This window comes from Varanus komodoensis, unplaced genomic scaffold, assembly GCF_004798865.1.
Source record: "Varanus komodoensis strain SLA01 unplaced genomic scaffold, ASM479886v1 scaffold8, whole genome shotgun sequence".
In the NCBI taxonomy this organism is placed as follows: domain Eukaryota; kingdom Metazoa; phylum Chordata; class Lepidosauria; order Squamata; family Varanidae; genus Varanus; species Varanus komodoensis.
The window spans coordinates 14840645-14854468 of record NW_025336481.1 but is presented as its reverse complement, the minus strand read 5'-3'; the positions used below and the strand labels follow the sequence as shown (position 1 = coordinate 14854468).

General features: G+C 39.6%; 1 protein-coding gene across 2 annotated transcripts in view; it reads right to left on the bottom strand.

Annotated features, from left to right (window-relative positions):
- Window positions 1-1426: 1426 nt before the first annotated feature.
- The window catches only part of ZNF217 (zinc finger protein 217), a 35875-nt gene continuing 23477 nt past the window's right edge, over window positions 1427-13824 (bottom strand). For both annotated transcript variants that reach the window (XM_044455336.1, XM_044455337.1), the window contains 4 exons: window positions 12566-12691; window positions 10558-12096; window positions 5584-5710; window positions 1427-4133 (listed from right to left, as the gene is read on the bottom strand). In XM_044455336.1, the coding sequence (XP_044311271.1) occupies window positions 5601-5710; window positions 10558-12096; window positions 12566-12691 (1775 nt within the window). In that variant the 3' untranslated portion in view covers window positions 1427-4133; window positions 5584-5600. The remainder of the gene's footprint in view (window positions 4134-5583; window positions 5711-10557; window positions 12097-12565; window positions 12692-13824) is intronic.

Below are 13824 nucleotides of genomic sequence, written 5' to 3'. Positions count from 1 at the left end.
CACACACATGCTTGCTTTAAGCACAGGGGCCCTTACAGTCAGCTCCTGAAGAGAGCCAAGATCAATTTCCCTGTAGTCCACTGAAGATTTATGCACACGTGTATGTTTTGATTCATGAACATTCTACTGTTAATTTCCCCAATTAATATGTGTATCTCTTAGGGTTTTTTTAAATAAATTCCCATTCTAAGAGAAGCTTGTATGTGCACAAAGACATATGGACCATTTGGTTCCTTCTGCCAGACCACCTCTTGCCAAAATTTAAAGACCCCTTAAGAGTACAAACCCAGGCATGCTCAAACAGAAAACAATGTTACAACTTCTTGCATTCCTCAGCCAGGATTGTTTTTTTCTGCTGAAACATGCACTGGATCCATCCTTAATGAACTTTTATTGTAACAATGTGAGAAATTTTCTGCGCATGTCTAGAGGAACACATTTAGTAGCACTTTCTAAAGCAGTGTTTTCAGATAAGTGAATCCCTGCCTGCATTCTAAAGTGGTGGAGTATTTCTTATATGCTTTAGGGGAAACACTTCTGTAGCAAAATTGATGTGATGACACAGACAGTGGAGCACACACCATGCAGTGAATGCTCAGTTGCAACTCTGTAAGGAAGCCTGTCTGTACACTTGTGTGTAAAATTACCTCTATGAAGCATCTCTTGGCTATGGTAAGCACATCTGTTCTTGGGGTTTCTTTTTGGCAGCAACCCAAACAGCTGCAACAAAACTACTTTGCTGAAAAAGTGAGTAAGCAACTTCAGCAGAAATGCAAGTCGCAGAAAAGATTCTTTCATTTTGCCCTTCAAATTAATGCCTACTCTCTACAACGATCTGCCTGCCTTTGCATGGATAGCTGTCAAATAGTGCTACTAATACAATTTGTATTAGAATTCTTTTCACTGTAGCAGCAGTGGGAGGTCTTGTTATTGTTGGGCGTAAGGCTGGATCCAGATACAGGACTTGTGAAGATACCTTGTACAGCTGTTCTGTTTTTCCCTCCATTACAGATATTGTGACAAGAAAACAAAAGTGCTGGGAAAGGACAGGAAGGTAACAAATGGAAGATGAAGTCTGGACTTGTTAACATTTTGTGAATGAGATGCAGTGAAATCTCCTAAATAGATATATCCTGGTTTCTCACATAACCTGCTGTTGCACAGAACATCCTGTTAGAAAGAAACTTGTCTTTTTCCTTTTGGTAGTCAGAATGCAATTCTGAACTTCAGGTTCCCTCTGAACACACCCTTTGGAAACTCCCTTTAACTCATTTGTTGGAGGCAAGGTTAATCTTTGAAATGGTGTATGCCAGCAGCACAAACAAAAATTACACAAACAATTTTCAAATCAATAGCCACGCAGCAACATCCTGACCATCAAAGTATATTCAAATGTGCTCAGAAGATGAAACAAGAACAACAGGAATATTTGCAAAAACCATGTTTGTATTTACATCAACATGTAATAACATATTCCACTAACATCATAAATTAAATGACTTGCATGGTGTCTACAGCTCAACAACTTATGGGGCTCACAATTAAAATAAATCAAGGTGGAAGGAAATAAATATAACAAATCAACAACTTGTACCAGTATATTCATTTCTATTGCCAACAAAATAATAATAAGGGGGGTACGTGGGGGAACACAGTAGTATCCCATAGTTAATACTGATGGGCAAAACCTACTTTGGAAAACAGGGTTGTAATCTACAAAGTACTGCTGTTGCAAATCCTCCATTTGGTTTCAACAGGATTTGTAAAGTACTTCCCTGTGGAAGTGTTTGATGAACTGTACCCCAGGGCTGCACAGAAGGACCGCTTTCATGTTACCTTTCCAGTGTGGGAAGTTTCTTCTTCCTGTGCTGCTAAGGGAAACCCTGGACCACCTGCAAAGAACCCACACTGTGGCTCCTGCTCCCACAAATGTCAGACTTCCTGAAATCTCATCCAATACTGGCATGGTAGGAGCAAATGCAAGAGCCAGGACTTTCGATACTGCCTTGGCAGGGCAGGAAGAAGCTTGTGCTGCACAAAAGATAACGCGAGATGTCCCATGTCTGCATTTTTCATGCTCATCCAAATGGAAGAGAGCCTGAGCCTGAAAGTTTTAGAAAGACTACACCAACACAAAGAGATTAAAAAACCCTAATTCAACATAAATCTGGTCTTATTTCATTGCTTATTAAGATCATTTTCTTTCTTTTTTTTTTAAAGGCAGCAAAGAGAGAGACAAGTTATAGTATGCATCCAATAAGACTCATTGAAAGGTCAGGCAAAAATAGATTAACCATCTTCCAAGTGTATTCATCTTCAAAAAATAGGCTATAAAAGTGCAAAACTAGGAAAAGAAATCTAGGTTTTATGTACATATGGCTCAGCTTATGAACAGGAAAAGGGTAAATTGTGTACAATTTCCTGATAGAAAGCACTTCATTACATTGCCCAGTTTTACAGAGACATCAAAGTTACATATTCCTTAATACATAGGAAGTAAGACATTTGTTTAAAATGTCTCCAAGTTGCATACTGGGATGTGGGAAAATCTCCAAGAATATCTAGGCTCTGCTATTTTACATCTGATAAGAAACACACATTCAACAGTGCAAAACAAAATTTTGAAACCATTTTTGTCCTGGAAACTTTTGGATATCAAACTCAAACTTAACACCCAAACATTAAATTGTCATTGAAGGCTTTACAAGATGCATAGAATGTCCATCTCCTTAACTTCTTAGCTGGCAAGAGGCAATTCTTGTATTCAGTATTCACTCATATAGAATTAAAAAAAACCACATGGGTTTGCAAAAATATTAACTGCTTGATGAACACCCCAAGCCAACTTTGATATGTGCTGGAGGATATTAGTGAGATCCCACCTCTTAAGAGGGTTTGGAAAACACAGTGCTGGTCAACACTAGAATGTGCAAGTTGCGACCTTCAAGATGGTAAAGAATGTGCAAGCTGGGACCTGCAGGTGCCCCGTATATGTAATCCTGTGAAAGAGCGCTTCCACTGGATCTTGCTCTATGAGAGGTTGGCACAAGCCTCTTGCTGAAGGTATGTCTGGCTCTTTCACAGTAAATATGACATTGTATACTGACTCAGAGCTGACAGATAAAGATGTTAAGTATCAGTGGAAGAGGGCTCTAAAGTGGGAATCCTTTCCCAGACAACAGGCTTACTAGGCAGACAAAGGGCTGCCATATTCTCAATTAAAATTATTTCCACCATGTTTGAAGAGTTGCACTGGGATTTGATGGGAATGTTAGATGGGAGTGGATGTTTTTGGGTTGGACATAAATACAGAAAAATGCCGTGGATGAAGAGCCAAAAACTGAATATTAACGTAAGTCAGGTAACTCAATAGCCTTCATGCAAATACAACTGTCTCCAGAAATAGCTGGAAGGCCAAAAGGCATTCAGCTAAAAACCCTCCATTTGCAGTGTAAGGAAAGAATTGTGATTGCCCAACACGGGGCATGAGAAGTCCTAATTCCTATTAAGGGGATTTCACTTTTTCAGATATTCAAGAAATATCAACTGGAGAAAGAATGTGACTTCTTTGAGCAGATTATGGCTTGGCCTTTGTTTTGTATCAATGTTCCTATCATACTCTTCAGGACATTCAAACTGCGCATAAGATGAACAAAAAAGTACATAGTTCACTTGGAAAGTTGTTTCTACAAGGTATGTAGTTTAAAGCACAAAGCTAGATCTGACAAACTGCAATCCTTATACAAAAATCCTCCCAGTATTTTAAACCAGGCAACAAAATGCAGATTTACCTGAGGTGCAAGAATTACATACAGCTTCAAAAGTGGGTCTCTTTTCAGCAGCACACAGGAATGCAAAAATATACTTTTATGTTGAATATTTGGTCTATGATAATTTTAAGAAAAATATTACTCAAGAACAAGAGTTGATACACGTATTTGCCAGTTCTTTGCAACCCAATCTTAGACAACAAGGTTTATATCCACATTGTACAAACAGGATCAGACCTTCCATTACAGAACTGTAGTGTTTTGCTCTATACATACTACAATCACAGCTTAGTTTGGTAGCTTCCATCATTCATTATCCTCAAGAGATGTACAGCAAGGAATTCAAAATTTGCATCTTCATACCTGGAACACATGAACAAAAATTCTGTTGCGGTAACTCAGTCACAACAGATGTTAAAACAGTATCTATGGAAATGTTTGGAAAGATTTTGAGGTCCTAGGTATAAATAGCTTCTTAAAAAGCAAACTGTGGCAAACCTGAAGATAAACATTGAGCCTAGTTACATGTTGTGTATCATAGGGCTACCATGAAAAAGGGGCACTGTCATGCTTAGTCCTCATTATAACATGAGGAAGCACTTACCTAGCAGCACAACATCCATGTATTACAAATTACTCTCCCTCTTAAAAGTGAAAGAAGTTTGGTGGGGTACTAAATCAAAGCCCTAGTTTTCAAGTTCCTGTTAACAGATTTAACCACATCATTTCCCACAGCTGATCTTTGTTAAAAAGCGATTAATGTTAACTGATTAATGTTACATGATCAAACATCTTAATGAAGGACACACACTTGGAAAACTAAGTAAGGAAACACTGCCTAGGCCAGTCCATCTTCAAATATACTATGACAGATTCAGAGCACTGTTAACAATAAACACTGATTGGAGTATGCCAATGCACAAACACTGGGCAGTATCCAACACAACACTGACTGGCACTAACATAAATGGCACTGCACCAGAGAAAGCTAGACCTCTAGTGCAACAACAACACTGTTAGATGCCTTGATGTTTTCCTGGAAAACCCACCAGGCCAAGTAATGTAACTGTGCTAGAGCTTCTTTACATCAGCCAAACACAAGCATGAGTGCTGTTGTCACATTAGTCACTGCCTTTACAAACATTTAAGGAAGCAGTGCTAGAAGAAAGCATTAGGGGACAACCTTGATCCCTGGAATATCATGATCACTGGTCATAAAACAATTTATCTCGAGGGGCCCAGTAAGAGGAGAAGGTAATTCAGCCTGATATTTATATATCAGAGTGGATCCTCTCTCACATAGCTCCTATTTCTCCTTAAAATGAGAAATTGCAAAGACTGACTATTAAACCATTGAGAAAAGTATCGCCAACAGCTTCCCCGCTTTGCCTAGCTTGCAGGATGACAAAAGAGATTTTAGCTGCTTGTCATTCCAAGCATTTCCACTTAGACGCCATCATCTTCCACCAGTAACAGTAGCATCATACAGGGTGTTTAGGTTCCTGTGCGTTGTGCATTAAAGAGAAAAGGCTTTTACATTCCTAAATAAATCACGTGTGCATACGCATGTGTGTGCACGCACACAGCTGGTGTGGAGGTTAAAGTGCTGGATGGGGAACCAGGGAAATACTGGTTTAGTCCCCATTTGATCATGAAGTTCACACTGGGTGACACAGAGCCCATCATTCACTCTCAGCCTGACCTACCTCACAGGGTTATTGTGAGGATAAAATGGAGCTATGCTACGCAAGCTCTCAAGGAGAGAAAAGATGAAATAAGTGCAATATAATAATAATATTTAAATATGGTTTACCATTCACTGCAGCCAAATCATGTTCTTTTATCATTCGGTCGATTTTGTGCATTACCAATAAAGCTCTCATAGCTTCTCTTTTGTATCATGGTGCTAGACAAGTGTTGATATGATACTGGCCTTTTTCCTAATAAAAGCAATTATTAGGACACATTAATAATAAGGCTTGAAATAGTCACAACTTATTTCAGGAACTTGTGATTTGTACAGCACATCTTCTATCACTGCTCAACTTCAATACATACTTTATATACTTTTTACAACTGTATGTTGATCATTCTCATGAAACTCAATAACATAATAAAACTTACCATTGTAAATTTCTCTTCAATACAATGGCGAGAAGAAAAATGTAGCAATTTATTTCAGACTATGACACTTAAAGAGAATATTCGGATAGTCACATGCACTTAAAACAGACATGCCTGAAATATGAAATTAGTTACATGAGCTCAAATAGCCCTTGCTTGCTTTCTCCTCAAAACTGCAATACCCCTTTCACATAGCCAACTGCTTTTGAAACAAAGAGTAATTTCAAAATCTGTTTCTGACAGGACATGAAAGTCAGCTGTTAAAAAAGTCAAAATTCCACCAGGACAACACAGATTTTTTTTTTGTATGAGCCTAAAATTTTGATCCTAATCTAATATTTTACAAGTTACCAACTTTTGTTTTGAACATGAATGATTTGCTAGCTTTATAGCCAGTTGTTCCATTACAAAGGTGACTGTAAAAGAGTGGGGAGACCTTATGCTGGAGAGAATGAACACAGAAATCTGGTCCTATTACAAAAAAGAAAGACTATTGACAGACTACTTGATTCAAATTGGCTCCAGTAATCATGTAGCATAAATCCTGATCTGAAACAGTGAAGCACTTTCAATGGAAGTTTGACCAATTTGAATATGAATTAACTCAAGAAATATATGAAGCAAAACCCCCAAACTCCATGAATACAACTATGAAATCTAGACTACCATGTTTCACAGCTAGTTGTTCACTGTAAGAGCTACTTAACATACTGGCTGTTTCTCCCATCCACACACACTTCCTCTCTATTCCTTTTGCCTCCTGTCATATAGTTTGTAAAGTCGATGGGCAGAGATTTATTTTTTTTAATTAACTGCATGTGAGCCACCCTGTAAGCCTTTCTGGCTGAAGATCTGGGGAAAATGCTTTAAATAAATGAATATACAGGCATGTAGAAGCAATGCAGGAGAGATCCAAATAAATGGGAAAAGTTTCACCAATACAGCAGAATGCAACAATGCAAATATGGTGGCATAATCTCCAGTACCACCCTGCCTTATTCTCATTGTTTTTGCATTCCTAGTTTGGAACAGTGTGGGATGGAATGAAGGAAGAGCAACTACACCATTTAATACCTATGTCAAGTGAGTCCTTGCTGTGACTAGTACACTCCCTTGTACAATTTATGTGTTGCACTGCTCAGCAGCAACCATTTTTATTTAAGATGTAGTCACCTTCTTGGATAATCTAATGTCCCTGGGCCTCACCCCCAAAGTAGCATCCTCTGGGATGCTGTTGCTGCTCATGAGTCATTCTAGGAAGATTAGGATGGGAGTAGCTCCAGCTGCCCGGCCTGGTTGCATCACCATCAGGCTGAGAAAGCACAAGGAAGCTGGAGATGCTACTCGCTTAAGTACTGCCTATTTATTTGCTTCTGATTATTGGCTGCCTGCTGCTTCCAGGGCCAATTCCACACTAGTAACCTGCTCAAAGGGGAGACCAGCTCCTCTCAAAATTGGCTGTAGCCTTGGATCTGGGCTTGTAGGCCTTTGGCAATTTATCTCTACATGCAGTCATGATGCACACACAGTAGGGCAACAATTTTTGAGAAGCAAACATTGGTAAAGTAATTACAGCCCACAGTTCACTGAAATGCCCAAACATTTCCCTAGTAAATGCATATATTTCCCTTAACTGACATAGTTTGGAATAATTCATCAAGTTATTCTTCCAGCCTTTTGCAATCTCCTCTCTGCCCACCATACACATATAGTAAGAAAATGTGCCCAGGATTTGTGATTCTTCCCAACTTTACAAAGTAAGATAGTGGATCCCCACACCTAGCTTCCACAACACAATGATGCATAACAAAGGCAGCAATTGGCCCTCTCTTCCAGAGCACACACAATGGATGAGCTGACCCCCGACACCTGGAAGTGGCTATACATGAATGTGGCTGCATAAAATAAAATCCAACTATCCAGCTGCTCCAAGCGGAGTACTGGGGAGAAATTTATCACAACGCAAAATTCCTAGCTTCAGGAAAATAAAGGTGATCAGACACCCCGTGCTTTTGCTTTAAGTACTGGGGAATGGTCAGCAAGTACTGCAGAGAAGGAAAAATCAGTGATTCTTCTCATTGCAACCCTACACAGTGCCTGAGCAGAGGGTAAGGAAGTTTAATGAGACCCAAGGCAGTGTTCACAGCACGTGCAGCTCTGACTTCCAGCAGAGCAGCACAGGCAGCAACTCACAAAGAATTGCTGCTGCTCTGCAGCATCTGCTGCCTGAGGTGATTACCTTACTCTGCCTAATGGTAGGACTGGCCCTGTGTGTCAGGAAATGTTCCATCTCTAACTCAGGTCTCATGACATTTTTGTATGTACTAAGTTTTTAAAAATATCTTTAAAAATAACCCTTTAAAAAAGTGCAAACACAATCCATTATATCCGAATTGCCAGGAAAAGGGGTAGGGTGGGGTAGGAAATTGGGTGTGTTTAGAATTTTCAGTCAAAATTTGCTCATATATGATACTTCCCTGCTTACAGCAAGAGGTAATCAAGTGACACAGACACCCTTCCAGCATAAAACCAGTGCTTGGATACATGCATAGTCTTAACCTGCATGTGAACACTTCTCAATGTCTAATCCTGAAAATATGCATTTTCCATACAAAATAAGGCCCAGGTTAGATTAGAAATTCCCATCATTACTGCTAGCTCTTGTTGGGTTTAAGAAACAGTGAGAGTATCAAAACAGCTGCTGCCGCCCAATTGCAGGTATAATAAAAACCTAGATCTTTGTTATTTTCTATGGTAAGTTATTGTTAAACCATCCTGAGACCTTGGTAAGGGATAGTCTAGAAAAGTTTTAAATAGATAAAAACAAATAAGATTCAATCCCACCAAAGGGGTAAGAAAGCTCTAACAAAAGCTAGGAGTTTGTCCTGTGTTCGGGCATGTGCTGACTCTGGCAAGTCTGGCTCATCTGAGCTACCCAGACTTCCTGCCAGCTTCTGATCTGATGACTGGAGAGGGCAAAGTCAGTTTTCTTTTCCTACAGACGTCTGTCTCTGAGATGAGCTCTGCCCTGAGATTTTTTTAAACATTAAGGAAATTTAAGCAAATTGCAAAAGAACTCTGTTTCCAACTTTCAATTTGCACAAAAAATGCAAAGTGTGTGATTTGGGCAAATTTCTTTAATGTTGGAGCTGTACGTCCATGAGCTGACTTGACTTGCACAAGAGCTGAAAATCCATGAGATCTTTATGCCCTTATATTTATGGAGTAGCTGTGTGCTACTCCAGATTATTTTTTTCCTTTTCTATGAAGGGCACCTCACACTTCAGCACTGATGAAGCTAAGAAGACATGTGCCTGACCAGTACTTGGCTGGGAACACTGGTTAAGATTCTATGCCTTAGCACCACCTAGGTTACTTCAATGGAAGGTCACAAGGGGAATCCCTATAAGCTATTCAAAGCTTCCTAAATAGATGAGTGCAAGTAAAGTTTACACAAAGTGGTAGTAGCTGGTACACTGCAATCAAAGGGTGATTAGGACACAAGCCAATTCACTCCTCCCCCACTAGTTTCCCATTTTTGTTTTTCAACTAAACATTCCCTGGTTTCTACTAAACCAGATACTAAACATTCTCTGGTTTCTGGGGACCACAGAACATATTCACTGGGCTGTTTTGGGGATATACCCCACATTTTAAAAACTGCTTCAACAGATACCAGGATGCATCCAAGTGTTCCAAAACCTCCCCTCTTATTTTTCAGAACATGCATTTTATCTCTAATCCAGTCAGCCACCTGTATTTGCTATTACAGGGAACAAATCAGCTAGAACTGAAATGTGGAAATGCTAAAAGTTCAAGTATTTGGGTGCTAGATTTGTGATTCAACACTGGAAAACACAGAGATATATGAATGAAAAAGTACAGCTTTTTGAAGTAATGGCAGAACAACCCATGTTGGAATAATTTCTTTAATATGTTTAGGAAGCCATGTTGTGGTTACTAGATGATGTCTAGAATATCATAGAGTCCCAGCTCCAACCTCAGAAAAGGGCTCTCTAGTCAGAGCTAGACTCTGACCCCAGAAAGCCCTTCCTCTACCTCACACCTGATGTATTTCTTGCCAGGCCAACTGCAGGTGGGCTTTTTGGAGAACAGAAAGGGAGAAGTGAGGCTCTTTTAGGAAACTCTGGCCCCTCCTTCCTGTAAGCAAAAGCAAAAATCCACCTGTACCTTTTGTTGGGCATGAAAAATACCCAACAAGAGGCAGTTCTTGCCCCATGTTCCTCCTGGGCTCAACTGGATGCCTATATTCAGAGGGTTACAGGCAGCCAAATTGGACTTCACACTCTGTATAAACAGAAGTAACTAAAACAGGAACTATTGATACATTTTTTTAAAGGTGTACTATTATGCAGCTAACAATAATGGTCAACCATTTTAATGCTTCCAGACACAGGAAATAAACCCAGGAAAATGCAATCATCTGCATGTTGCAGGAAATAGGGGTGAAGGAAGTAGGGGGAGGTAAATTAAGATACACTTAGGTTTGGTGAATGCCCAGCGAAGTTCTGGTTCTTTTTCCCATGGCCAGCAGTGCTGCTAAGAACATTATAATTTGATTCAACAAGCAAAGAGCATTACTTTCTTTTAAAGGATTTTTCATCCTATAATTATTAAATGCTGAGGGATAGACTGTGTATACCTTCTTTTGAAGAACTGGGGACTTGACTGCTACTTGATCCACAGGAACTGTAAAATGGCCCAGGACCATACGTTTCATATGGCTTTAGAATAGTTACTGGATTTATAGCATCTACTTCAGAGCTCACGAGCCCTTGTTTGGCTGGCAGGAAAGAGGTGGCAGGTTTGGTGTGTGAGCATTCCTGAGGTAGCAGACCTGCATATCTGCCTGCAGTATGTAATCTGCCAGCATCGCTCCCTCTTCGATACAGGGCAGAGTCAATCTGTTCTGCAGCCATGTGATTAGGCTTCGCTCTTTTAGAAGGCAGTCCATCAAATTCCAAGTTTATATTCCCAGCAGGTCTGTTACTGAGAAACTCTATTCCTCGATTGCTTGACCAAGCAGCTTCGTTCAACGGAGTCTCAAGAGAGCCATTGATGTTGCTACTTGCTACGCCTAATTGAGAAGCCGAAACTCTTGCTTTAGGATCCAGCTTTTTCCCTCTATCCTGTGTTTGAGTGCTATTAGGACTGTGGTGCATTTCATGCTGTTGTTTAGAGCTATTCATCTGAACTCCAATCATCTGTGGTTTGCACGATTTCAAGTTACTTGGCGCCAAGCTGCTGGAGTTTAATCCTGAAAGGGCGGGTGCTTTGCTCTGTAGAGCAGGAACCTGTTTAGCTTTTTCCATGTGCAGGGATTTTGACTGTGTCAACAGGGAAGACTTGATTTTCCCTGAGTTAAGAGGCAGTGGGAGAACATCCTTGCCCAAAAGACATGGTGGGCATCCAGTACGTCTGGTTTTAGGAATTGTCCTATTTTTATTTTTATTAACAGTATTGGGGTTACTGGGGAATTTATGCATCAACTGTCGATGTATTATTAGAACTTCTGGATATAATGTCCGGTAAGTACAAAAAGGACAGGTGCTGGTTGCTAAAGAGCCTTGAGAAACAGAAGCGACTGGAGCATCCTGAGAAGAGCCAGTAGATAAATTTAATGGCTTCTCTTGAACTACTAGTCTGCATTTTGAGTTTTCTGCAATGTCACTTAGAAGCTCCACATTTGTTCTTCCTTTTAAAGCACCAGCATATAGAGTAGTTTCTGGCAAAACAGAATTCTTTTTCTCAATCCTATCTACAACAAGACTGTTTGCCTGACGTTCCACTGTGCTTTTTTCCCATATTATGTTTTCAAGGCAGGGCACTGATATACCCTCATTTGAGCCATCACAGTCTGTACCTTTGCTCGTGTCCTGAGTTATACTTTTCGGTGTGCTTTGAAAGGAGGAGAGCATTTCTTTCTGCTGTTTTACAGGAGGGCCTCCTTTAGTATCTTTGGCATCTTCAAGAAGCCTTTTCAAATTTTTGGTTTCCGGAGCACGATTGCTAACTGGCAAGAGGCCCATCTCCTGAAAAGGTGGCAAAACCTTGCTGTCGTTTTTTAATTCTGTAGTAGTTTCTATGTTTTTGTCCTTGTGATGTCTCTCCAAATGATACCGCAAAGATGTTTTCTGGGCTGCTGCATACTCACAAAATTCACATTTGTATGGTTTTTCACCTGAAAAGAGTTGTGAATTAAGAATCAGAACAATCTTCATTACCCTCTTGTACAAGAATTTGCATCATGTTCTTCTTTCCCATTCCCATAAAACACGCTAGCAAGATCAGTGCTAAAAGTCAGAACTGGGTCTGTTAACTATACTGATATTTAAGATACAAGTTTCATTTTCAGAAATTAAAAGTAATAGACCTGGAATTTACTCCCAGGTAAGGATGTAAGGCCTACAGCTCATTCATTCATTCCTTAAGTTCCTTTAATTTCCATATATTTCCCAAATTCCAATGAGCTGGATCATAATTCTGAACATTTGGAGTTCATCTGGAGGTCTTGGTTACTACAAAGCAGACAAATTGCATGCACTAAGTTGTTTCCTTGAAGCATAACACCACACAAGTCAAACAGTTTCTTTCCATAAGTTTCCCTCCACTTCAGGTTTTGATCTTCATTGCAAGATTTTGTTTTTTACCTGTGTGAGTTCTGAGATGAATATTGAGGTAATAGTTTGAGCGGAAATACTTCCCGCAGTAGCTGCATTCCCTGGAGGCCCCAAGGTTTTTGACTTTTGCTCTTTCCATGCCATCTTCACTTTTATCTTTAATTTTTTTTTGTGGGGGGGAGAGCACAAAAGAAAATATACATTATAAAAGTATAAAACACATGAACAAAATCCAGGCATGTTTTGCATCCATAATAACAATAGCGGACTACCACTATCAGATATACACACAATGTGTATCTTATCCTTCGTTCCTTGCATCTCTTCATGGCCATGTGATACAAAGATGTGAACTTAATCAACTGTGTTGCCCTATGCCCCACATTCTAACTGCAACAGTAAATGAGGTAGTTTGAGTTTGTTAACTGCAAGAGAACAAAGCTACTCCACAAATATATAAATTCTTTTCCCTTGATGATTCCCAGTTTTTTCAGTACATCCCCCTGAAAACAGTGAGATATCCTTCAGTCGAGCTGACATCCCATAGTTAAGGACTGTACCATAATGTTTTAAGAATATGTTGTGCTGATGCTTTATGGTTTGATTTCAAGTTGCAGTTCACTTTTACAGCTGTGCTGGAAACACTTATTTAAGTCTTGAGAGATATGGTTGCCATTTTCTTAGTCACCAAACAATCCTGAACGAGCACTGTTCTAAGATATTTTAGGGGGAAAACATGGGTGCAGTTCCCAATGGAACCAAGATGCCTGATAACTTCATTGCATCCAAGTCATGTTGAGTTTAAGAAAATTCCAGCTAAGTTATAAAGCACATGACAGTGAAATACATTTGTTAAAAAACTACAGTCTTTTCCTCCTCCCACCCCACCACTACCTTTCACATATTACTGTTTGGAAGAAATGAGATTTATTTTGGTGCTTGAAAACCTGGGAAATGGTCTCCAAATATAAGTCTTGCAAACAGAGCTGAAAGATTTAGAACCAATTCAGCACAGCTATAGGACATTAGCTTAGCCAACATACTGGCTTAGCTTTTCAAGATACATTCCAGCTGCTCCCACAGCATACAAAACTTGGGAGTTACTGGTCTACAAGTACCATACGGGGGTTGATCCTTTATAATCTGAAAAGCAGGAAATATAGCAAACAAATATTAGGAGAATTTTAAGTGTGATGGTGCATGTTAGAGTTATAAATTTGATAAACCATCATTTCAAGTTGTAACTATGACTACAGCATCACTGACAAAACAAAATGCAAAGCTAGGTT